Raw genomic sequence first — 27,278 nt, 5'->3', positions numbered from 1 at the left:
CAAGCATTGGGAGAAATGAGAGAGGTTAGTACCCCCTGGCCTGGCAGTGTTGTGAATCTGACTTTTGACAGGTTCATTCTATCCTCTGGCTATGTAGTGCAGTGATCCCATGGACAGAGCAGCAGAACTGAACATCAAAGCATCTGGAGAGAAAGGAAAGGGTATACTCAGTAAACAGAATCATAGAGTAGCACATGAAAATGAAAGAAAACATTAAATCTTTATACCCATTTTGCTCACAACATATGATTATGAAGACTATTTCATGTCACATAATCAGTGACATTGGAGAGCTACACAGGTTCCAGTCACCTCCAGGGAACTTAAGTACGGATGGGACTCCACAAAGCAGACATAAGCAAAGCTAAAGTCACCTTCAAACAGGCTCCAAATGGTGGATAGAAGACCTGAAATGATCAATTAACTAATGGTTACTAATGTCTATGTCAAACTGAAGAACTCTTAGAAGTTTGGCAAACCCTTCAACAGCAAACACTGGATATTAAGATCATTGTGTGTGGCAATTTCACACAAAAACAGGGGAATGTGACATGAAAGGCCAGGAATATTTGTTTGCTAGGTGTGTGTCCACAGCATAGCTTCCCAAACCTGAGAGAAAATATGTGATTGTATCAAACTTAAGTTAAGAGTAAATAATGATATCAGCCTACTAATACTGGAAGCATTCACAAGTGACATTCCTGCTTTCAGCTTGGAAACTGTAACACGGTCGATTAGTTATTTACCTCAGTGTTTGATTGGGATATAGTTCGGAGTTTTACAGTTTTACTGGCTTTTGAAGAGCCTACAGTGACCACATTCCTCCCAGATTGCAATGGAAAATGGATCCAGCACAGACATGCTCAACATAATTTGGAGCAGGACAAAAATGAGAGCTCTGTCATCAAACGTGCCTCATTCCAGGTTAGGCAAGTTTGATGAAAGAAAGTAAGGATGTGTGGCGAAAGGGATACAATGAAGAAGCCTATAGTACAATTTTGTGTGAAACAAGGGAACATCAGAAAATGTCTATGACAAAACACAGCCCAATACCTCATCAATATACAGAATTGGAAAAATTGATGATACTGTGGGCATTGAGTCTTGATAAGTCAGTGCTAAGATGAAGGACGTAGAGGCTAAAAACAATTTCTGATGAAGGGGAAATGAGTTGGCAGCAAGAAAAACACATTTTAAAGGTAGAATAATCAAACTAACAAACCAGGAGCAATGTTGAAGTGAAGATCAGCAAGGACGAATGTGTCAACCATTGAAGGTCAACATTCCAAAATCATGCTGGAAAAGTAATAGTCAACAAGCTCCTTCTTGTAACCCTTTGGCTGCAGTGAGAACATTGACACTGAAGAATACCAAGAAACTTAATTGACAAAAATCTCACAAGTATGCCTGATTTTGGGAACTACTCATCCGAACGAAACATAAAAATAAACCATAACACAGTTTGCTTTAATACTGCATCCCACAACAACTGTCTCTTGGGACATTCCCAGATTAGGTTAGAAAAGGAGGCACTGGGGTTATTATTTTTTTTAAAACATCTCTTTAATGGTTTACAACATATTAAACTTCCCCCCATTCTCCCCTCTCCTTCCGTCCCCCCATTCCCTCCCCTTTTGGGGGGATCAGCAACCTCCTTCTCTTGCAGTGTTGCCCCGTCGGGGCTTAGTTAGTTCAGGTCCAACAGTCTCAGGCTTTGTGGGCACCATTGGGCCCTAAAGTCATCTTTCAGGAAGGCCAACGTCTCCCCCCAATCAGTTGCAAATTTCCCCAAATCATTGTTCATTGCATACATGGCCCACTCTAGCGCTACCAACTGCCACACCTTCCGCCAGCAATCTTTTTCCATTGGGAGAGTTGGTCCCTTCCAACTTTGAGCGATGAGGGTCATTGCAGTCAGTGTTAATACCACCTTTGCCTTCTCCCGGCCCGACATCCTCCCTCTTTCTCTATTTGTTTCATTCCCAGTAGAACCAGTTTCGGGTCTCTACCTGTGCCCTCCCCAAATGCTTGGACCTGTGCCTGTAGCACCTCCCTCCAGAACGGCATAATTTTGGGGCATTCTCACCATCTGTGTGCTGCCGTTCCCTCCGGCGCTCTCCCTCCAGCATTGCTTGGGTGCAAATGAGTATATGGCATGCAGGCGGTCGAGGGTGCAATGCCACCCGAATAAAATCTTATACCAGGACTCTTGAAGTTGTACTGCCCTTGCCAGTTTAGGTATTCTTCTCCATAGACTTTGCCATTTCTCTCTGCTAATATCTTTCCCCATCATCTGATCCCAGTGGGTCATGTACAGCCATCTTTCTCGCGGGGGAGCCGTCTCCCAGTATTTTGTATAGACTTCAAATGAGACCCTTAGACCTGTCCTGTGTCAGCAAGAACCATTCAAATGGGGTAACCTGGCAAGTAGCCGCTGCCCGAATTTCCCAACTCAATACTCAGTGCCTTATTTGAAAGTACCTATGTCTTTCCCCCTCCTGCACTCCAAACCCCTGTTTGCACTCCACAAAAGATCTCACTCTCCGATCCTGCAACATATCCCTAATTGTCAAGCAGCCCCCCTCTCTGCATTTCCAATCACAGGGTGAAGTCCTTGTTATTAAAGATTTGGGTAAATGGGGAGGGGAAGGTTGTGATCCCCTGCTTCTACACCACTTTGTCCCAGGTGTCCTCTAACACTTCTGTTATGACGCTCACGTACAGGTGTTTTGGCCTGAGGTGCTGCGGCAGCCACAGGACCTCCCCCAGGTCTGTCCATTTGGACCTACTGTTTCCCTTGTGTCCCGGAGAACAATTCTCTTATCACCCACAGTTGTGCCGCCTCATGATATTGTTGAAAGTAGGGGACTGCTAGCTCCCCTTCCTTCCTTGATGGCATCAGTTAATGTCGGCTAAGTCGTGGCCTCTTCCCCTCACAGATGAATTCTCTTGTTACCTTCCCCAGCTCCTTGAAAAATCTCGGGGGCATTGCCAGTGTGATTTCCTGAAATAGAGCAGTCGCGGTAGTGTCACCATTTTAACCGCTGCCATCCTACCCAACCATGAGACTCTAAGATTCATCCACTTTTGGAAGTCCTTCTTTATTGTGTTTAATGTGGGAGGGATAGTTGGACGCATACCATCCCGATAGTGTTGACGTAATTTTGACCTCTAAGTATTTGATTCCCCCCTGGACTTCAAATGAATGGTGATGATGCTTTTAACTCCTCAGTCTCCTCCTTTCCCACTGATAAATTTAGTGGTTCAGACTTCTTTAGGTTGTTCCTTAACCCTGACACCTCCCCGAATCTTCCCAATAGGTCCCTGCAAACCTCTATTGATTATCTGGGGCTGGTGAGTGACAGGAGCATATCCTCAGTGAACGCTGCAACTTTATGCTGCTTTCCTCAAATGGGCTACCCTAAATCCCCACCACCTCTTGTGTCAATTTAAAAGGGGCTCCAAATAGTCCCTCTTCCCAAGCTAATGGGCATGACATGGAGCCATTCACCAACAGGCGTGTTGATGGTTTTTTGTAGTTGGCTTAAACCATTTCTAGGAAGCCTCACCCCAGGCCTATCTTCTCCATTGTCCTGAACAAAAACGACCACTCCACCTGGTCGAAAGCCTTTTCCATGTCCTTCTTGCCAATATTTTGGTGTAGATTTTTGCATGTATTTTTATGAGTGCGTTAGGTCTATAAGAGGTACAGTCCGCGCGATCTTTGTTGGCTTTTGGTAAGAGGGTGATCGCAGCTTATTCCATAGAGGGAGTTACTCATCCCGTTGTCTTGAAGATATTGAAAAGTCATGTCAAATGAGGAACCAGTATGGGCGTATACGTTTTATAGAAGATGGCTGAGTAGTGGTCTGGCCCCGGGCTCTTACTCTGGGGCAGTTTTGCAATAGTACTCCTTACCTCTTCCTCCATTATGGCCTGTCCCAGGAGCTCCTGTGTGCAGGGGGGCAGACTGGGCAGCTGTGTTTTCCCCAGGAAATCTATTTGGGCTTGGGCCACTGGGTTTTGGGAAGTGTATAGGGATTCACAGTACCTAGCCAGGCAGTCCTGAATTTCTTCAGTTCGGGTGAGTTGGTGTCCCTTTTTGTCGTTTCTTGCTATGATTGTTTTCTGGCCCCCTGCTCTCCCCAATAGCTGTGCCAGGCGAGCTTCTGCCTTGTTGGCTTGATCTTAATATTTCTGCCTTACGCAGAGCAGTGCTCCCTCTCCCTTCTTAGTCCTTAGAAACCCCAGTTGCCCTACTGAACATCTGTGTTCCCTAAGTGTTTTCCTTGTGGGGGTGTCCCCTACCTTTTGGCATGCCTCCTCCACCTCTTTCTCTAGTTGGGTGTATAAGGCCTTAGTCTGTTTTTCCCTTTGTGCCCTCAGTGCTATAAAGTCCCACCTCATAGTGGCTTTGAATGCATCCCACTGTGTGCTCGAGCTCGTGTCCGAGCTACTATTAAGCTCGAAGAAACCCTTGATCTTGTCCCCCAATTCCTTTCGTATCACTGGGTCCCTTAGTAGCTCCCCTGGGATCTTCCATTCCCATACGCCTAATGAGCGTCCCTGCAGGTCCATTTTCATTGACAACACCTTCTGGTCCGCTATCCCAGGGGCACTGCCTCCACCTGATCCACTCTCTGATACCCATATATAGCCAATTCTTGATTGGGATCCATGTACTCCGAGAATAATGTGTATCCCTCCTTGCGCCCCTCCCATGCCCTCCAGACATCCCTTAGACTGACGCTCTCGAATTTCTCCCTCAGTTGGGGTGACGCTAATGCCCCCCCTCCCGATCCCCCATGGGGTGTCCCATCTCCACTCCTGTTCCATGCCATGTTTAGGTCTACCATCAGGATTATGTGCCTCTTTGCGAAAAACGTCCAGTACTTCCAGGAACTTCCTGAAAAAATGTTCCTGACCCATGTTAGGTGCATATTCTGATGCCATGGTGTATCAACACATAACCCCCTCTAACCTGTATATATCTCCCTCCTTTGTCCCTCTGTATGTCTGAGATTCTGAAGTCGAGGCTATTCTTGATGGCCGAGCCACCCTGCCCGATTTCGTTGGGCCTGACGCATAAAGTATTTGGGAGAAGCCTCTTAGTTTGAGTCAGCCCTGATCCCTTTTCAGGAGGTATGATATGATATATGATAAGGCATTTATAACACCCTTATACACAAGTGTTTCAAGGCGCGTTATACAAGGTGGGTTTCTTGTAAGGCCAGGACATCCGGTGCTGTTTCCTTTGTGAATCTCTCTAGCTTTTTCCTTTTGAGAGGGGTGTTGAGCCCTCTCACATTATGAGTCATCCACTTGAATCTGCGGGTGCCTGAGAATTGCTCATAGGGCTTCATTACGAGTCCGGCGGTAGCTGTGCCAGAAAAACCGCCAGGATACCTTCGGACTACTATTTCCATTCTGCCTCCGTGATTCCCGGAATCACCGGGGCATTACGACCCCGATGACCCGGTAATTCCAGAGGCGGAATTCTGTAAGTCCACATTCCCATGAAGTGCCATAGGACTCCATGGGGATGTGGACAATGGAAACACTGGTTCCTTCTATGACGGAGCCGGTGTTTCCATTTCCGCCTGCAGGCAGGTGGTGTTAAACCTGCCAGGTCCGAACTGGTGGGAGTGACACCTCCCGACTGCAGGACTCTGAATCAGCCGGTCCAGAAAGAACAGTGGCAGCGGTTTTACCACCACCGTTTTTTCCAGACTGGCAGAGTCGTAATGAGGCCCATAGCCTCCTTCCCTTTACCCCTCTCCCTAGCGCCCTTCGTTTTCTGCTCTGTTTCTTGTTGGTCTTGGTTCCCAGAATTCTCCCCTTTGTGTCCCCTCAGTGGATGGTTGCCTCTCCCTCCTGCTGTCCCCTTTGCCTCCCCCCCGGTCATCTCCCTCCTCGCCCACTCCTCCCCTCACTCCCCCCTCATCCCAGACCTCAACCTCGGGATGAACACCGCTTATCCTTCTCCTCCTCTACACCTCTTCCCCCCTTCCCCGGGTACTTCTACCCTTCCTGTTTCCAACATGTTTATACTCCCTATTTCCCATGCCCATAATTACGCCTGTTTGTCCACCATCCCCATTTTACTTTTGTTGCGAGCTCCATATTAGCTAGTTCTCGTTGCCCCCCGCTCCTTCTGCCACCTCTCCCCCTTTTGGGCGGAGACCTCTCAGTGTCGCCCGCCTTCTACGTCTTTCCCTCACCGTTGACCACTCCCATGGCCTGGGCCTTCCTCTGCTCTCCGGTGAGGGGGTCACTGGGGTTATTAAATCCAAACAGTGGCTTGTTGGGAACGACCATATTTAGAATAATATTTTCTGTAGAGTATTTTTGGCTGATTCCACCCAAATCATGGGGATACACAAGGACATCTCTCCAATCCTCCGATTCGATGGGGATTACACCACTTTCCCACCTGGTTTTTAATTTTAGGCGTGAGGGGTGGAACTTAGCATGGCCTGGAATAGAGTTGCGGTAGGTTTTCTGGAAATGCGTTCTTCATTCAGATTAGCTTCTTGTCGGTGCCGGAGCGGAATATTATAGCATCCTTGGACTTAATGCATGATTCAAATGAATTTAGTGATAATATTCCATATCTGGCAGGCCAATGTTATGTTATGTTGATTTATACTGTGCACCGCTACCACCCAAGTGCAGTCTCCAGATGCTCAATTTTGAGTTTCAGATCTTGGACTGGCACGTATGCCCCATTAACAATGATATCATCTATTAATATAATTTTATTTTCAATACAGGTCCAATTTTGTAAGTTCAGGTAGCTCTGTATTGTTCCATATTGGGGCTCTGAGAGTAATTTTTCCAGTCCACACCAGGGCTTTAGTGACTACACTTTTAATCTGAATAACTTCCTGTGAGACCTTTGGCAGCATTCTTCGATTCCCGCCACAACACCTGCAGGTGAATGACGTGACCCATCCAAGCCCAGTGTGTGAATTGACCCATCCATGCAGTTTCGGATTTGACGTGAGGGTGAGGCATAGCTGGATTACCATGTAGTCATTCATTAGCAAAAACCATTTGGTATTCGCAATGATATATTTTAATGTGCGGTAAAATATTTTACCATCCCAGACCAAACTATATAATGCCTGCAATGCAATTTGGGTTTGGAAATTCTGCCATAGGAGCCTTCTCTAAATATTTTAAACTTTATGAAATACATTTTTAGGGATATTGAAAGGGGTATTTTGGCAGATATATAAGTATCCCGTGATCGTCAATATTTTAAATATTTCTGCTCTGCCAAGGAGGGACAAAGGGAACGATGTCCAGAATTTTGCATCTGTTTGAAATCATTTAGCAATGGGTCCTAAATTACAATTTGGGCGAGTCATGTGGTCCTTACTAATGTAAATGCTTAGATATTTGACGGTGTCTTCTGTAATGTTTAATTTACAGTTAGCTGGGATCACGAGTGAACCACCTTATACCGGAAGCAGAATTGTTTTGTGCCAATTCACTTCTAAACCCCTGCAGGATTTCGGCTGCCCGAGCACCTGAATGCAAAGGTTCCTCCAGAAAAAGTAAAAGATCATCGGCGTATATTGCGACTTAGTCCTTGTGTCTTCCAATGGTCACAAAAGACCTTGCCCGATCGTAGTAAATCTGGGCAGGCAGCAATGGTTGTATAGTCGAGGTAAATAATGAAGGTGATAAGGGACAGCCCTGCCTCCTTCCCTTTCCAAGAGAAAAGGAGTGGGAGGACACTCAATTTAAATGTATCAAGTCCCTGGGTTTACTGTACATCAGTTTAACCCAAGTCATAAAGGTATTTCCAAATCCTATCTTGACAATTACAGCCTATAAGAAATACCAATTATGAAATGAAATGCTTTTTTTCAAAATCAATTGCAAGGATGCCCAGCGAGTTCTGGATGACAGAACGCTTGCAATGGCGATCTGATGCATACAAATGTTCATTCTGGTGCCTCTGATTGGCAGAAACCCACATTGATCTGGGTGGACCAAATTAGTCATCACTTTCAATAACTTCCTAGCTGATGTTTTTGCAAGTACATTTTTGATTCATCATAAATAAGCGAAATCGCCCTATATGAGACACATGTTGTAGGGGTCTTGTCCTTCTTAGGAATAACAACTATCCTTGCCTGCCTTAGGTCAGGAGGCATTTCACCTTATTCTTCGATTGCCTGAAACCTTTGCAACATGGGTTCAGTCACTTTGTCTCCCATTATCTTCCTTCATTCTATTGGAAATCCATTAGGTCTGGGTGACTTTCCTGATTGAAGATCTGAGATTGCAGACATAACCTCCTCTTCAATGATTACCTGGTATAAATCAATATCTTGTTGCTCAAATATATCACGCAGGTGAACACGTTCCAGGATTTCTGTAGGTCCTGCACCAATTACAATTTAGAATGTCTCTAACTTATGTGGTTGCCATATTAATCTGTTTACAGCTTATACATTTAGGCTAAGGACTCTAACAACGGTTCCATTGGCTAACATTGTAAACCTAACGTTGAGATGCTCCAAATCACATGTCGCAAGTTGGTACTCTCAATCTTGAATAAAGGGTCTTCAATTGTTTTCCAAGTCATCACAATCTACCATTCGTCCAGAGGAAATGTCAGTTTCATGAACTTTGATGCAAACATCCTCTACTACTTCCAAGGTATTACCCGAGTTTAAAATCAACCTACTATTTAATGTGTTGCCTCCTGCTCCATAACTTGCTCAGCATTTTATCTAGATGCGCCCCATGCTCTCTTTCATCCATCATAGTGTTTTTCTCGCATCAGACCATCTCCGTTCAGAACAACACTTTCACAGTCCTTTGAAGGGGAAGGTGCTCGCGTCACCATGTATGAGAAATTCTCCTACTGTGCGCTGCCACCCTGATGTCCTGACACTGGGGCTCATTGCAAGTTTGGTGGTATCTCGGCAGTAAATCCGCGGAGACACCACCAAACTGTATTCCTGTTACCACCACTTGGTTCGGGGCTATAACCGGTGGATTACAAGTAGCGGTAGCTGGTGTTAGTCCCCATTAATTGGAGTCCCACTGGACTCCAGTGTGGTATTTTGCCAGTATTACAGGCGCTGGCATTACTGGAGCCTGCAAAACAAGTGATTATTGCCAGTAAGGTGGCAGAACAACCTCCAGCTGGAGGTCAATCTGCCACCTTACCGGCCAACTCGTAGTTGACCGGTGCAGTAATGTGCCAGTATACATTAATACCGGCATGTTGTTACCACACCGGCCAACTTATAATGAGCCCCAATTATTTCCAAAAAGAGGCATTAGTTTGTAATTTATAACACCCTGGGGGGGCAGAGCTTCTGGCTAGTCAGGTGGTCCGGAACCTAGGCAGAATCTGCCACTACCTGCCAGTATTTTCTCAGCCGCCTGTGCTTCTCTGCGGTCTGTCTACCATTTCACCTGTGCTGCTGGACCCTTTATGCCTTTATGCCCACTCATACAAGTCCTGCGAACCGATCACCAACGAATCCCACGATCCAGCCCTCGCCTCCAATTATATGGCTGCTTTTCCTCCGCTGCATACTTCTTATATGATTTCCTAGGGCAGCTTATCTTCCTGTGCCATTTTTCTTAAGGGAAATTTGACATGAAGACTTATTGCAGCTTCAATTTCCCTTAAATAAAATAGTAGGCCCTGGATGAAAGCCCGGGTGCGCTAACAGCGGTAACACCATGCTTCAGGGTGGACAGTGTCAATAACGGCCCTGAGCCCTCGCAGAGGCTCTCTCTCTGCTCAGGCTCACATAGGCTCAGATGGGTGGGCCATTACCGGCCTTGCCTGACCCACAACGCTAAACGTATCACTAGTGTATGACATTTTTGCATGGTCTAAAGGGTTTTTCACTGTATATTTTGGAATGCATAGTGATGGTTAAACAGAATATATGTTTAGTGAACTCATTGAGAATATATGAGACTCATTAAAAGTATGGCGGTGCGGAAAAAATGTGGCTCTAATGGAATTAGCATCACTTTCATGCTGGATTTAAATCCTCCCACTGCCCGCTGAAAAATCTGCAAAATCGATGAATTACCGTGGCGGTAATTCTGATGGCAATTCCACTGAAAAAGCCCCATAGAGTCCAATGTACTCTGAAGAAATGGGGATTTACTGCACCACTGTCACTTGTAATTTGGTGGTAATTCCGTCAGACCAGGTGGCGGTAACAGTCATTCAGTTGGGTGGTATTCCAGTGGATTTACATCTGGAATACGGCCTAGCTCATAATGAGACCCTTAGACTTAAAGCAACAGCAGGGTAGCAATAAATCTAAGAGTGCTACAGTGAGACGTAAATAACGAGTAGAGCAAAGCAGCAGAGGAAGTAGAGTAGAAATCCCCAAATAATGTGAAATTAAGCTGGTACAGGGAGACGGATAATGTAATGGGGTTATGTACTCACTCGGACAACAGCCTCTTTTGGGATCCCGCGGCGAGTCGGCAAGCATTCTCTCGTCCCCATCGGCGTTCTCGATCAGCATCGCTGTGAGCGGCGTCACGAGGTGGTGTTCGACGGACAGCTGCAAAATAGTCCGGGTGATGTTCCTTTTCAGGGCTGCGGAAGGAGCCAGGTTCCTGCGGTGTGATTAGTAAAGAATGGGGCTTATGGGTACTGACAAGGTATTGAGGAATGGCACATTATTAGAAAATGGGACTTCTAATCATTTCAACTAAAAGGTGTTTTAATATTAGTGCAGGATCGTGTTCAAAGAACAAAAATAGAACCTTGTAAATAATATGGTGCACATTTTTTGACAGCAGTTACACAATTTTGCTTCCATTTTCCCAACAGGGTTTCATTTAAAAAAATTAAAAAAATCTTATCTCCTCTCTTTAAGTTTGTCAATTTTTGACAAATCCGCAAGAAAATGGACAGCCTGGCAGATTATGGCATGGACGTCTGTGTGTTAAGTGTGCATGAAATTTGTCGAAATGGGTCACCAATATATGGGATTGCAATTCTTTTGGGAATACGATACCTGTGTTTTTTCTGGGCCAATAATTCACAAAAACACTGAATCGATAACCACCACAACCATTAAGGACCATACCCCAATGACATCATGTGCACTGTTCCTTAAACTTTGGGCCACTTTTAGAGTTTGCCAGTTTTACCTTTGGTAGTACGGGCAAACTGAAATACCGTTACCGCCTGCTTATGTATGCAGTAACAGAAATGGTCTGCATGATTTGGTGTCACATGGACTCATCTATCAGTCCCCTTATGGAGTACCATAGGACTCCATGGGAAATGATAAATACCACATGTGGTAATTAGCACATGTGGTAATCGTTTTGAGTGAAGGAAACGACCTACACAAAAAACAGGCAATATTTAGTGGGTTTTGCTTTAAAATTCTGAATTTGGCTGTGTGGTAAACATGGCAGTAATTGCATTGCTGCCACTTTTTTGTTAGCACCAAAATGAGGTCCTTTGTTTCGGTCTTTAGCAATAGGATTTTTAATGAAAATGGTTTGGCTCATTATGATCAGAAGGCTGTTCCCAGGGACCACAATCAGTCGGCCATTAGCATTTCCCTACATTTTAAAACGGTTTGGTGCAATTTTGGAGACACTGGGCCACATTACGAGTTTAGGGGTTGTGGGTGAAAACGGTGGTAAACTGGCTGTAATTCCGTCATTGCCACTTTACCACCAAATTCTGCGTTTAGAGGGGAAGTGGAGGGTTTGACTCCAAACATCGTCTTTTTTGCAGTGGCATAATTATTGCTCACGTTAAATCCGTCAAAATTCCCATGGAGTTTTATGGACTTCAAAAATGAGGACTAACTCCACTGTTTCCCCATTTGTAGTCCTATGGGAAATGTGCGGCACGGAGTGGTAGAAACAGTAAACGCAAATTACCACCAAACTCGTAATGAGACCCATTAGTTTAATTATAACTAGGGCTCAATATTAGGACCTAAATTAAAATCTCACCATTTTTACAAATACATGGTGAGCCCTGAAATCTTTTAAAATGTTTTGTATTTGGGTAGTTTTTTTCAATTTTCCATTTGAATCAAAGGCTGGACTGAGTAAATTATTTAATTTTCTTTACTTACACTTTCTGCTCCAATAGCCTCTTCAGACAGAATGAATTTAGAGCACGAGGACTTCAAGCAAATCAACACTTAAGCCAGCACTGTCAATGCCAACACTTTTGGCTTTTGCGTAGGCATGGGAAGGGCATTTGCCAGGCACTGACAACGTTTTATTAACTGGCCATAAAAGGCAGCAGCTGAAAAATGGTAGTAGTACCTGGGCATTTAATAGCAGTGCACGGCACATCTATATACTTGCACACAAGCCAAAAATGTTGGCTTTTCAAATGCTTTCAACAGGAGCTCAGTGTAGGACACACACGTGCATACAAATCAAGTGGTTGAAGGCAGACCTCGTTAAGACATTTTTAATACTCCACTGACGCATTTAGAGATCCAATCAAGCCATTTACTCTCTGAAGACTGTTTTGGAAAAAACACGGGCAGACACTTTGAGCATAAAGTTTGATAGTAAGGCTTGAAAAAAAGCTAGCTCAATGAGATCCTAGTAGGATGTGTTTTGGATGGGAAGGTGCAGGAAGTGGTTGGGGGTGGCAATAGAGATAAGCATGGCCTTGGGCAGTCACCAGGTGGGTAAATAACCAAACAGAACCTACAAGCTTTGTGTCCCTCCTCTTTTGCCATTCCTGCCTAGCTGTACTGTAATGCAATAGTTTTGGCTTATCAGTGGCACTTTAGCGCAACCTAATTGCCAAAACTAAAAACGTGAGTGGATCAGAGCACTCAGAGCCAGAGCGTTGTTTCTAAGTGAGGAAAAGGTGTGGCCTGAGTATCTATACGTGGGTACTCCCCTCAGGTACTCTTAGTCCGGTGAGGAGACAGAGAAGTGGAATATTGGTGCCAGCACTGAAGTCTCAGCTCACCCTCTGTTGCGTTTCCAGCTCAGTCTTTTGGGCTGCCTGCTGGCGCATGAAAACCTGCTCTTCAAAACCCCATCATTGAGGAGGATTCACACATGTAGCCCCTGATTCATGGAAATGTTTTATAATGGCACAATCCCATAGGAAAACGTTCTGTGAATCAGGCCGTTAGGCTCACCCGCACTGCCCATTGCAAATGAAGCAAGCTCTTAGTTTACCTGCATGTTGCCCCAGGAGCAAGACAGAGGCCTTGTGGTGGCACTGCCTCAACAGTGCCACTGTTTGTGACCTGTGCATGCACAGGGCCATTGACACAAAAGATGGCATCCTCTCCGAGTCAAACCACGCGCATGCTCAGTTTAAGAAATGGCCTCTTTCACTGTGCGGGAATCTGATAACCTCAGAGCGAGGGAATGGCTTTTGGCGCACTGCTCATCGCTACAGACATGGACACCGATCAAAACCTTCCTGGCAAAGTCTATTGCCACATATGCTTGGCTCTTCCTCGCATACTAAAGTGTGAGTATTTTGCCCAATTGTCATAGGAATGTATTATCTTTCAGCACTCAAAGGCATGCATGTGTGGTAGGATGACCAGATAAAACACAATGGGACAGGCCATAGACATAGAAGTAGGACTACAGTAAACACAAATAGGACTTGGATACAACTGTAGTCCTACTTCTACGTTGCTGGCGTGTTGCAGGCTGGGGGGTGGAGGGGCTCACAGGCACACTCCTCTCATTGAAGGAGAGCAGCCAGGGAGGGGAAGAGGGAGGAAATGGGGGCATTCAAGCCCCCATTCACACACAGGAAGGGTTGCGCTGGGCCCGATTTTGGGATTTCGGAATCAGTTCCCGGCAAAAACAGTGACCGTAGCCACCCACCCATTCAATCCTGGGACAAGGTTTATAAAATTAAAAAACTCCTGGGACCCTGGGACGGAGGGCGATTTCCCGAGACTGTCCTGGGAAAACCAGGACGTCTGGTCACCCTAATGTGTGGGGCAGTGGCTGATTCCGTTGTCTAAATGAGCCCCAGATTGTTTAAACATGCTTGGGTTGCTTACTTAAAGTAGCCATTGTACCTCTGATACGGTAATGGCCATTGTTACAAACGCATACCTTCATCACGGGCAGATAGTCAATATTCACACTGGGCAGTTATGCCCATTTAGAGACGGATTTTATTCTGCCACTCTACATGGGTAAGAAAAACAGAGTGACCCATTTCAAGCACTGTCTGCCTATTTCTGCCCTGTGGGTGATTAGTGTGCGTGGGGTGATTTCTCCCAGCTGAGCAGACAGGGAATGGGGTACTGCCCAAGACGGTCAAGGGGTCTGGGGGCTCTGTGACTTACTAGGGATGGGAGGGCTCTCATTGTGTACCCCGAAATGTCCGTGGGAAGACGCAGGGGTTCCTCTCAGAAAAACGCCCAGGTTTTCACCAGTATAAAGCAGTTTTCATTCTGACCATTTCTTTTCTTTTATAACTCTTGGCTTGCAAATACTATTTTGGGGGTGATATGGAGCAGACGTTATTTGCATGGGTCACACCCTCTGCTTTTCACCCCCAACCCACTGTAACTGATTCTAATATGTCCTGAGTTTTAATTTGATCCACATATGAGTAACTTGTATAAAATGGTGGTCTAGATATTTCAATTATTTGGCCTTGAGGGTTTCACCATCATTTTACACCTTCTGTTTTCAAGTGAAGCAAGGTGACAAGCAGAAGGCAAGGGAGGGGGACAATAGTTCCTTTGTTTAATTTTATGTTAGCACAAATTGCTGTATGTTTTCGTTTGGATATTTCCAGCTCCAAATATGAAATAATCTGGTGGTGTTCGCTTCAGTTTTGAAAAAAACTTACTTTTAACTGTTGAGTTCAAAACCAACTTCTTAAGTTAAAAGCGACCCACTTCTTAAGTTAAAAGCGCCTAGATACCTATGGGTTTTGTGCGCTATACGAATGACAAAATAAATGAATAAGTGTATGGACTTATAAGCTTTTCTGTACAGACGGGGTCTCCGCCCTTTGGCTCTCCCATGGTGCTTCACCATTGAATTTGCTGGCTTGGTCCAATGGGATTTGTAGTCCAAAACATCTGGAGAGCCAAAGGTTGCAGACCTCTAGAGGGCAGTGCCAAACTGTTTCCAGTGCAGCCGGCTCCTGAGGCAGTACCCTTTAGGCACTTCCATTTGTAGGAGCTAAGCGCAGAAACTGATCGTGAACAGGTTATGAGGAAACTTAAAGCATCATTGCACGCCTAATGGGTCAATTTCTCTGCACATCCTTCGCCACCAAAGTTGACAGAGCGCGTTTGACACATTGCCACTGCTGCACGGCACTGCGTGCGCCGCAGGGTGGCCTAGGTGTACAGCTGGATCACGTACAGCTTCTGCACCTGACAGAAGATGCCTCAGTTCTACTCGCAATCTGCAGTTTACCTCTCCGCCAGGAGCTGGTTAATCGTAAGGTGGGCCCAGTACTGTTTCGCAAAGTCAGGGAAGGCGTATTTGCTCTCCTTCAGGAACTGGTCCATTTCCTCAGCCTCTGCCAGTGTGTCCACGATTAAGTTTGCATTTGCCTGAAATAGAAAACACACAGATGTTCTCCTTGTAATCTTGAGCATGTTTTAATTATTCCATTAACCCCTTAAGTGCCAGGCTATTATGCAAGTCTATGCAAAAAGGACGAGCATACTTGTGCTTGGCACTTAGAAGCTCCATACAAAAGAATGTCCCCTACGCTCATCTGTTGAGGGCCGAGCAGCACGGCAGTTGCGTTGCCTACAAACCCTCACAGAAAAGGCATGCAGCTTTGGGAATAATGTGCCCGACACAATCTTTGGATGCATTTGTGCAGGGCTCATCCTTTGTGCACATTTTCCCTTTTCTTTCTTAGCCTCAGTGGGCCTCTGTTTAATGTAAGTAATGTGATGTAAGTGGTCTTGTATATCACCCATCTGTCACTTTTGGTGGCGTTGCTGTACGTGCCTCTGCAAGAAAAGGGCACAGGGGGTCATTAGTGCGATGGTGGCAGAGGTAGATGCGAAAACTGTGGCGTTGATGGGTGCAGGTTGAAGGTAACCGGTCCTGTCTATGGTTTTGGTGGAGACACTTGGGAGTATGCTATTCAAAGGAAAGAGCCCAAGATCTGATAGACAACAGTGCTTTGATCTAGTTGCCCGGGAACGTGGGAGGATGTAATGGGACTAAAAGGAGAGTTTAGTGATGGCGTGATTAGTATTGATGTGCTAACGGCTAAGCCTGCGTCTGCATTGGAGGGGAGGGTGTCTAGTGTTTGGTAAAGGGAGATCTTTGAGGGGAGACAATTAGTAGGGGGATGATGGGCAGGAGGCCTCTGAAAAGCAAAACAATGTGCACCCCGCATTCATACCACTGGCCTCTTGCAGCCAGGTCCCATTTCACTAGCTCAAATTGAAACAGCCAATCCTTGCCTCCCCCTCTCTCTCCTCCAAACTCCCCCCGTTTCCCTATCTCTCACAAGTAGATACATAGTTCTGCATATTCGCAAATGAGCGAGACAGGGCAGTCCGAAAGGCCCGACATATTTACCTTGCACCTGCAATGAAAGGAGAAGCCTGTGTGAGCTATTGGGTCCTGGCACAGGATGAAGTGCAGCACTGTAGTTCTTAATTGGAAGAATCTGCCTCTGTGCTTTGAACCCAACCAAGTGAGTTAAAGTGGTGCTAACTGGTTGACCTTAAAAGATAAGCCACATTTAGCATGTATCTGTCTAATACAGGGTCTGCAACCTTTGGCTTACCAGATGTGTTCAAGTGAAATTTAGATAATCCCCAGCCAGCATAGTCATTGGTGAGAAATCACGGGATAAGTAGTCCAAAACATCTGGAGAGCCACAGGTTGCAGACCCCTGGTCTAACGTCTGGTGGCAGCAAGAGACCCAAACCAAAATTATGGGTATGCCTTTTTAATCACAGGACTTTCTCTTGTTTTTCAAGTCGGTGATAATACATTTGAGTACCAGTGAAGAGGGAGGAATGTACCAGCTCAATAATTCCCGTGATGCAGTGCATCAATCCAGTTCCGTGGCCAGTAGGCCAGGACGACTCTAACAGGTAGTCGGTGGGAGACCTCTGATGTCATTACTTAACACCACCCCTTTTCCAAATGTTAGTTTGATCCGTTCAACTGGCCCTTATATTGATTCCTGTTCAAGGCATTAGAAGTTAGCCAATCACATAGAAAGATATTCATACAAGACGGAAAATTGGGGAACCCAACTTCGAATGAGAGTTTTGCTTGCTAGATTAGAAATAAAATGTGAACGCATCTGAAGTGAGTCTTTACAATAACGTAAACAATGCAATGGTTACATTCCTTAATTGAAATATGTAGTATAAAACTGACACCTTGATCCAGACATTGCCTATTAAATGCACGGAAATCTAAGCATTGTTGCTGGCCTGAAAGAAGGGATGTGCACGTGGTCACTTGCAATTGGGACACATCAAGAGAAGATGTTGGAGGGATCAAAACATTGATGATACAGTAGAAAGTGCAGAGTAACTCACAGCAGTGGCCTGGACAATGCTCTGTAACACTTGTGCACTCTGAGGCCCCACTTTTCCCGCTACGACAATCTCGTCTCCACCATAGAATGTATTAAATGAGTTCTGGGTGACATCAGAGACTGATTCATGTGGGTAGATAAACTCAATGTTTTTGAGAAGTGGAGTAGAGACTTGGTTGTAGAATTCCTGATGGAGAAAAGCCAGAGAAAAGAAGTGTTAAATGTAACTCAGTAACATAAAGTGCAAAAAAACTGTTTAGCTGTGCATTCCTGCAAGTCTCCTTAATATTGATAGAACATCCTGGGTCTGTTATGCAAGCCTTTTCCTATGCACAGTTGTGATCCATACCTTTGAAATATTGCAATTTACATAATCTTAAATTACACCTGATTCCCAAATATTAAATTCCTAGTGGTAATGAACAAGTGTGTACTGTACGTAGGGTTGTGCAAACTATGCACCCATCACTGTCCAACTGGACTGAATGAGGGGGCATTTCACGGGGAAGGCCAAGGGGACAACAATACAAATAATAGATAAAACCCAACAAATTGTAACTTACATTGGCCCTCATTAGGACCCTGGCGGAGTGGGTTTCCGCCAGCGCTAATCGCGGCGGACCCGTCCGCCGTACTACGAGTTCCCTTAGCGCCATGGAGGTTTTCTCCGCCTGGTTTTACCGGGCGGAGAAAACCATGGCGCTAAGGGACCTCGTTGTTAATTACGCCGCCGTACTTTACGGCGGCGTAATTAACTCCTTCCCCACTCCCATTATACCCTATGGGGCAAGAATGGGAATGGGGAAGGGTAAAATGGGGATTGGGGATTTACCGCTCCGCCAAGGTCGGCATGGGGTGGTAAATCCGCCAACCCCCATGGCGCTATCGACGGCTTTCCGCCGTGCTTCGCGGTGCATTTAGCACCGCGAAATCCGCCAGGGTCGTAATGAGGGCCATTGTAATTAACAAACATGTCCCACACTTATACGCACAGGCAACGTAGAACCAATTAATCCAAGAATAGCCATGGTAATTATGTGTGCTGGGGAAGTGTACTATTTTCAGTCAAATTGTCATTGTGTGCGGAGGAAGGAACAACACTCATTGGAAAATTAGTTTCAGTCAGGAGCACAGAATTCATCTGTGATTTTTAGATTTCTTTGCACACTTTGCACATTGTGTGCTGTATACAAAGCACACAGTATGCACATATTAGGCTACCTATTCAGGCATATGTGTGTTTGTTTGCAAATATCAATATTTACCTGTCTAATACATACATTACAACCACAAGATGTGGTAATTAACACATGTCAGGACTGACTACAAAGTGCTTTCCAAGGAAAAATTTATAATTTGCACATGAATGAGTTACTCTGCTTTCACAAAAGAGCTTCAGTGATTCACAAAAGGGTATACCCATGTATCTTGGTGTACAAAAGTCTGCATACCCAGGTCTTGCTAGAGAGTTGGGAATAGGTACACGTGTTGCCTAAATGTTAAACAGGTAAAAGTGTATCTTTGCATGCATTGATAAAACTTCAAGCTTGTAGTTGAAACATTTGTAAATACACCGAGGTTACACCTGATGGTTCTAGGTGTTAGTATTGGGTGAGAAAGTGAATAAAAGCATATTTTGATTATTATCCTAATTTTTATGGAGACCATACAACTTGTAACTCTCGTTCATCCATCTGGGAAGTTCACTACAAGATCATCTCAATACCATACCATATCATAATATAACATACCATACCAAATGGATTCATACAACAGAGTTCCTCTACTGCCTATTTCTATAGATCCTAAGAATTACCAAATAGTAAAAATGGAAAATGCTTATAACACCCATCAATCTAGGAAGTTCATTGTCCTTTGCACCATGTCCCTTTATCGTGTCATTGTCAAGCTGAACAAACATATTTTGTTACTGCAACCACAACACTTGTTTAACCAATTAACTGGACATAATAATAGCAAGGATCCTCTGGTCTTGTGAGCATCCCTTCCCAGTCCAACCCCTCTCATTCACTATCCAAATCCTCACTAGCCGGCTCATTATTCCTCTCTCGCTACTTTACTTTACACACATCAGCAACATCCGCAAACTGTGGGGGAACAGTGTGTCTGACACCAATAACGCCCAAACTCAACATCTCTGTAAGCTACTACCAAGAGTGCTCAAGCAACCTCTTACCAATCCTCACTCCGGGGCAGAGCTCTTTAGTAGATAACCCAAGAGGATACCCCTGTTGGGGTACCCTTCTCAGTACGCATACCCCAGGTGCCCTGACCACAACTCTCCTAGAAGCATATCGACACACGGGACCTGAGTTCTTTGAAAGTCACCTCAACACTTTGGATTTCACATGTTGCCTCTACGTCTCCCCTCAGTAGCTGCTCTTTCCCCATGTTGCTAAAAGAGCCCACCCACATAGCAGTAGGTGTGCTATACTGGACCACATTTCATTATATCTGATGGAGGAGGGTGTGCACCCCAATGATGCAACAGAGCTGAAAGCCCCTTTAGCTATTTCCTCCTTGCTACCTCATACAGGGAGCAAGAAAAGAAGAGATAATCCAGTGTCACTTTGGAGGTTAAAGAGTTCAGACATCGGGGGACTCTCCGTGTACTTAACATTACTCAAAGTATTCTCAGTCACATTTACATGATACGTCTTCTCAAGAAAACTATGCATTCCACCATCCAATGAATTTAGGCCCTGGAAATGCATGTTCCTTGAACCTAATAAATGCAGGGCAAGTCGTGTCAAACATGGTTAGGTCGTTGCTTTCATATTTTAGATTACTCTGGTCTTTTCTTTCACAGTTTTTCTTATTTTAGTTAAGTAACTGCGGGATGTACTGTATCATTCAGTGGGGCGAAGACTTTGAAATATTGCATTCTGTAGTAAAACGTGATGTTAGAGTATTTAATGTATATGTAACTAGTTTAGCCGAGAATATTTTTCATCTGTCTGAGCTCTGAATTTTGAACCTCTACTGGCCGGGCTCTTTGGGTTTAGACACTGCACACTGCCAGTCCTTCAAGATTAACGCACATGGAAGTTGCACATATATAATGCCTAATCCAAATAGAGTGACACAGTGATACTTAGACACTAGCTGGGAATGAAGTAACGCCTTCAGGGAAGTATCAACCCAAGAGCATTAAGGCCCCCAGAAATGGGTTGCCCTTCTGTCTACAAGCCACCCTAGCCAAGGGCAAAGGCCCCAATCTAAGTTTCATTTTCGTCATATAGGGGGAGCATATCATCTGTATGTACCTGGACACCATACTCCTTTAAGGTAGCTCAATGGTGGAAGATGATACCTTCCCAATACCCGTTCTCAACCTGCCGCACTATAGAATTTTAACGGGTCAGGGCAGAGTTCCCAAACCAAACAACAATTCCTTGAAACCTACTCCATTCTCGGAGCAAGGCAATCAGGGTTTTCGTAAAGAGCATGGCACAGAAACAGCATTGGTAGACTTAAAAAACCAGATCACCCAAATCATGGACAAAGGCAAGCCAGCCCTCCTGCTACTCCTAGACCTCTCAGCTGCCTTCGATCTTGTAGATCACAAGACGCTTAACGGGCAAACCTTATCATAGGCCAACACCTGGTTTTTCCAACTCCGGTCTCGACAGCCGTAATCCTGACGGGTTTTCAGGATATTCTTCATTCATAATGATGAGGAAAAATGTGCATACATTTAGAATCATTGTATACAAATGTATCTCATGAATATTAATGAGTGTTATCCCAAAAACCCAGCCATGTATCCGGCCTTTGTGTCTGAAGTTGGACAATCCTAAAGCAACGACATAAAGCAATGTACCACATGGACCTACTTGATACTCACCCACAACCGGATCCTGAGAAGAGCCAGTCTCAAGGCCACCATGCCCATAATACCTCTCCAGCCAAGCTCCATTGGCAGGGAGGCAGTAATTGTTTCCAAGGCCAAAAGCCCTTTTACAAATGTATTTTCTTCCACCTGTATTGCATTACAACTAGGGTACCGAGGGTCGGACTGGAGCATCATTTTGGCTTGAGCCTCAATGGAAAAGGGCACCACAGTTACAAATGGCAATTTCTTCCTTTTGTGACCAACTGTTTGGGTAGTGCCGCAGAGGGAGATTTTTTGGTAAAATGCATTGCAAATTTAGCATTTTAAAGAATATTTGTTAAGTAACACTCGTCAAAACTATCAGCTTCACACATTAAACTGGCCCACATTTGCTAAAACACTGGGGGTCATTCCGAGTTGGCTGCCTCCAAACTCGGGTCCGGGTAGTCGGAACGGGGACTTACCGGGATAGTCCGACCTATGTGGACCCAGTAAATCCCCATTTTGAAAACCATTCCCCATTCCGGTTGAGCCCCCATAGGGCTCAATGGGAATGGGGAAGGAGCTAATAACAGGCCCGTTATTAGCTCCATGGTCCCTTAACGGGCCCCGCTAAGGGACCTCTGAATGCGGCGGTAAGGGGTTTAACGGCACCGGCATCCTTACCAGTGCTGTTAACCCTCTACCGCCATACTCGGAATGACCCCCACTGTCTCTGGTGAAAAGAACTGGCCCACACTAATAGGTTGGGCCTGCTCTACTGGCATTGCCATATTGCCTTATAGGCCACGCCAAGCCTGAGGGTGCCATCATTATTTTCTTTATGAACATTTGTCATCATACTAAGAATGATACAGTTCTCATAGAATAGTAGCTCATTAACAAAATGTATAGACACAATATTCAGAAAAATAAAAAGACAGGAATGCTTTGACATTATCTATTCTACCTAAAAACTAAAAATCCTACTCATAGGCAGTGTCCATGTACCATTGTACAACCTTCAGTATTATAAATAAAGTGTGCTGCAAATACAAAACCACTAGACAATGAAAGCTCTGCGAACAGTGTTCATACCATCCGTGGGTTCATCGGTCTATCCATGCCCAGTCTACATATATGATCAGGTCATTACATGAAGAACTAGCCAAGACTCTAGACGTACTAGCCCAAGTGACCATGAAGAAACTGAAACCATGCTCAAAATGGGCCTTGTGTAAAGAGAGCGGCTAAGAAACTTGACAGCAAGTGGGGAAAACGTAAAAGATGGTTTAGGGGGCAAGATCCATTTCAGGATAACAATGGGGAGCAGTGGGTGCAAAGGAGGAAAACAATGTTTTTCCCTGACCGACTAACTTGTGTCACAAGCAGAACAAATGCAATTTCAACAGCGCTGGAGAAATGACCAACCCCTCTTTATTCAGCCTCATGCTTAAACAACCGCAAAACGTAATCGATAGCCATGTCAATCTTTTCACCAAAAACATTAGGTACAATCGAACTAGATATCCAGGTACTAAAAGAACAGACAAGCACTTCCAGTAGAACTGGACACACGTGTTAAACTCACTGCTATCAAACCTGCCTCTTAAGAAACAATCGTGAAAGCGGTTCAAATATGAAGGCCTTTGGTCACGCTTGCTCGCGGAGGAGAAAAATCAATCATCTGGCTCCACAATGTATTAAACTCTGCAATGCATCACCACAGTCAGGTGAAGCCCCCACACAACTAAAATAATCCATGAGTCCTTGACTCATAAAGAAACAAGGAGGCTCTCCCGACTCCCTGGCTCCTGCCCTGGCCTACTTCTGCAACCACTCCTTCGCCACTGGAGTCTTCCCTTCCCCCATGAAGCATTCCCTTGTGCACCCTCTTCTGAAGAAACCCTCTGCCAACCCTTTCTGCCCGGCTAACTATGACCCAACCTCCATCACGTCTTTCCTGGGCAAACTCTTGGAAAAGCTGGCCATCTCCCAGCTCAATCTTCACACTGAATCTGTTGGTTGTCTCCATGATCATCAGTCTGGCTTCAGAGCTGCCAGAAGCACAGAAACTGCCCTCCTGAACATCCATGAAGACCTGTTCTCCAACCTCAATTCCAACACCCCATGTCTCCTCATCTTACTTGATCTCTCTTCTGCCTTTGGAAAAAAAGTGAACCATGCCATCCTGCTCAACCGTCTCCGTAATAACCTGGGGACCACCGGTGGGGCCCTATCATGGCTGACTTCTTTCCTCTCTGATTGACCCTCCCAGGTTCAACTTGGGTCCTTGCTCTCCTTTATCTCTATCTCTACCTGTGGTGTTCCCCAGGGGTCTAACCTCTCTCCCTGGCTGTTCAACCAATACCTGGCCCTTCATGCTCACCGCATTGCCGTGCACTGCCCCAACTTCCAGTGATATGCGGATGACACCAAGGTCATTTTCAGGCTATCCTCAGCCACCTCTTCTCCCTCTCTAATCTCTGTCTGTCCACCATCCAGGAGTGGTGTCCCGGCAATGATCTCTGCCTTAATGCCAGTAAGACTGAGATTCTCCTCATCGGCACACGCCCTCCCTCCTTTCCTGTCACTCTCTGGCCGGCCTCTCTTGGCCCTCTTCCTGCTCCCACCTGTGAGGTAAAAAACCTCGGGGTCATCTTCGACGCCACACTCTCCTTTGCTCCTCACATCTCTGATGTTTCTAAGAAGTCACACTACCAGCTGCATCTCCTCAGAGGTATTCTTCCTTTCCTCTCCTTCCCCCCAGAAGCTCACTGTCTCCAGAGCTTTGGTTCTCACTAGGCTGGACTATTGCAACAGCCTCTTTCTAAATCTGCCTCTACTCTACGCCCTCTGCAACTCACCCAGAACAGAACTGCAAGACTTGTCCTTGGCCTCAAGCCCAGGGATCGTATCTCTCCAGGACTGAAATCTCTGCACTGGCTCCGAGTGGCTGCGAGGATTAAGTACAAAACCCTCTGCATTGGCCACAAGGCCTTCTGGGTCTTGGGGCCTCAATACCTTCAACTCTCTCTTCCTAAATATCTCCCTTCTCAAGCTCTTCGCTCATCTGCCTCCAACTCCCTCAGGGTCTGTCGCTTCTCTAAGCAACAAGTTGGTGGGAAATCTCTTTTCTCAGCTGGGGCCTCCCTCTTGAACAGCCTCCCTGCCTCCTTGCCTCCCTGAAACTTGAGGAGAATCATCTCTGGTTCCAGAAGCACCTCAAGACCTTCCTCTTTGCTTCTGCTTTTTCTCCTCCTCTCCCCTGCTGACTCCCTGGCTGAAACTGCACTGGTTACTAGGCCACCCTCTGAACTCGGTGCCCAGGTCCCCTCCCCCGTCAGTCGCACACTTGCACTGCCTTCCTGACAACCCCCGAACTTGGGGACTGTTTTCTGTATCCCTACATTCCCACTACCAGCACTTGACACCTGTTGCCTGCACTTACCCCTGCATTTGCCACCTGCTGGCCTCACTTTAACTTACTGTTATTTATTCTATTTTTCCATGTACTGCACTGTCCCCTCCCCCTTCCCATGCACTTGCGCGATCTGAATTACACCTGGCCTAGTAGGATCGTTATCTGTCTTCCCTCTGGTCCCCCTCCCTTGCCTCGTCGCGCCTTGAAACACTTGTGTAGAGGCGCGTTATAAATGCGTTTCATATCATATCATATCACCAGTGAATAAACTAATTACCAGCCTGGCTCTATGGCCGGGAGGATAGCTCCGGGTAATGCGCCTGTCTTGAATGCAAGACAACACAGAGCAACACAGATTCTAAACCCGGTACTGCACGTGTTAAGCGTGTTATAAAAGGTTAATTAATTAAGTGCACAGTGCCCATTTTCATGATCCCTGAGAAATCGGCAAAATGTTCGACATAACTTTTTTCTTTTTTCTTAATGGGTGGGTTTCAGGGCACCATCTTTGCCCCTACTGCTTTCCCCCTTTCCCTTCTCCCTCCTTTGCAACAGTTTTCTTTCTTTTTTTAATTTTTCCCACTTACTTCCCCCACTTCAATACCAAATATATTTAGGTATGGAATGCATTGAAAGCTATCCGAATGGGGATCAGAAAATTTGGATTTGCGAATTCTTCGTTGGCTTTCTGACTGCAAGCTTCCATCCCATCTTGGACTAGCGCTTTCTAGCTGAAGTCCTTGATAGGAATGCCAGTACTCAATTACAGTCAGGCTACAATTAAAACAAAGGTCTTATTCAGGACAGCAATCAAGGTTCTGCCCAGGCACAACATAGAACCTGTGTTGCTGTATAACCTAAAGCAGGGATAAGCAACCTTTGGCTCCAGATCTTTTGGTCTACAGCTCTCTTTATTGAGGGAGCATGGGAGTTGTAGTCCATAAATATCAGGGGAGCCACAGGTTGAAGGCCCAGTCCTAGAAGCAGCCACTAAAGCAAAGGACACCAACGTACCTATGGTTCTGATAGTACTACATGTATCAGCAGCTTATTATACTGAAGATCATAAATCCTCAACCAACAGAATGAAGCATGCAATGGTGGACCTCACCTACAGATGGATTGAATCCCATCTCACAGATCATGCCATGCGAGTCAAGCTGTGACAGTACCGATCCCCTTCCATCGCACACGCATGTGGAGCGCCCAAATAATTGTCTCTGTGACCACAGCTTGTCAATACCCATAAAAGATCTCTAGGCTCAGTTATCAGCGGTAGGCAGACTTCAGCCAGACCTACCAAAGATAGTGTACTTCACTTTGGCATTTCATGAGATTATTCTAGCAGTCATTTTCCTACAGACTTCCACCTCCGATGGGTCCAGGACCTCCTTGATGACTTACAATATTGCTGCAGTGTTAATTTGGGGTTAATTTAGCCCATATGGCTCAGAACCACTAGGGCCCACTTGATCATCTCTTAAGTCCATCACACAACCACTTACCATCTACCTACATCTACGACCATGCTTGGTCGGTTTTGCCATCACAATGAATCTCTATTCTAATGCCAGCTATACTCTCCAGAGTTCTACACTCATGCTTACCAATAACTTACCAAATTTGAGAAACATGGATCCTTACTTCGAGAACCATATCCTTTCCCACTCATCCCAACAGTTTTTCCTCTCTGTTTTCTGTCATTCTGTTGTCCATTTTCTTATCACCTCCTCCCCAAACCTCTTCTTCCTTACCACAGACTAAAGTCTTTCAACACCCTGGCATAGTCACAATTTGCCACCTTTTGTATAAAGCCAGGCGCTGGAAGACCACTACAATGGTGATGGGTGCAGTATAACTATTGGATAACATAATATACTATTTTGTGAATTTAGAAGTAGATAGTGAATTAGAATTGCAATCCCTGTAAACATTGATTGATATAACTCTACAATGACAGACTCAATGAAGGTCTTGGCATGGCCCAGCAGAGGTCAAGATAAACTACAAACACATGTTCAAAATATATAAATTTATAGTCAAGCAAGGGAGACCTTGAGCTGTTTGGAGGTGTCCTGGTTTCCATAGATCCTCTGTGCCATGCCGTGGTTCTCTTGGGCGATACGCTCCAGGAAATCATAGTCCACGTCAAAACCGATGCCAAGAGCATGAAGTGAGAAATCGTCGCGCATCTCTTTTTTCACATTCTTCTGGATTTTTGACAGTTTCAGCTCACCTGGAATCAGGAATGCAGGTCAAGATTAGGGAAATACATAGAAGTACATGGGCTATCATTTATGATATGATATGATATTTTATTTATATTGTGCTCGTACACAAGTGTTTCAGAGCGCGACAAGGCAAGGGAGGGGAAACGGGAGAACAAAACAACAATCTTATTAGCCCCAGTGACATTGAGAATGCGCAAGTGCATGGGAAACGGAGAAGGGGAAAGTGCATGGAAGGATAGGTGTATCTATATTTACATT

At 45.3% G+C, this 27,278-nt stretch overlaps 1 protein-coding gene across 1 annotated transcript in view; it reads right to left on the bottom strand.

Annotated features, from left to right (window-relative positions):
• ITIH2 (inter-alpha-trypsin inhibitor heavy chain 2) overlaps positions 1-27,278 on the bottom strand; it is a 149,254-nt gene that overhangs the window by 23,971 nt on the left and 98,005 nt on the right. The window contains exons 12-15 of the mRNA XM_069629675.1: positions 26,844-27,025; positions 17,532-17,717; positions 15,421-15,560; positions 10,448-10,620 (exon numbers count right to left, since the gene is read on the bottom strand). Of these exons, the coding sequence (XP_069485776.1) occupies positions 10,448-10,620; positions 15,421-15,560; positions 17,532-17,717; positions 26,844-27,025 (681 nt within the window). The remainder of the gene's footprint in view (positions 1-10,447; positions 10,621-15,420; positions 15,561-17,531; positions 17,718-26,843; positions 27,026-27,278) is intronic.

Source organism: Ambystoma mexicanum, chromosome 12 (assembly GCF_040938575.1).
Source record: "Ambystoma mexicanum isolate Mex_15411 chromosome 12, UKY_AmexF1_1, whole genome shotgun sequence".
Lineage (NCBI taxonomy): Eukaryota > Metazoa > Chordata > Amphibia > Caudata > Ambystomatidae > Ambystoma > Ambystoma mexicanum.
This window is presented reverse-complemented; position numbering and strand designations above follow the sequence as displayed.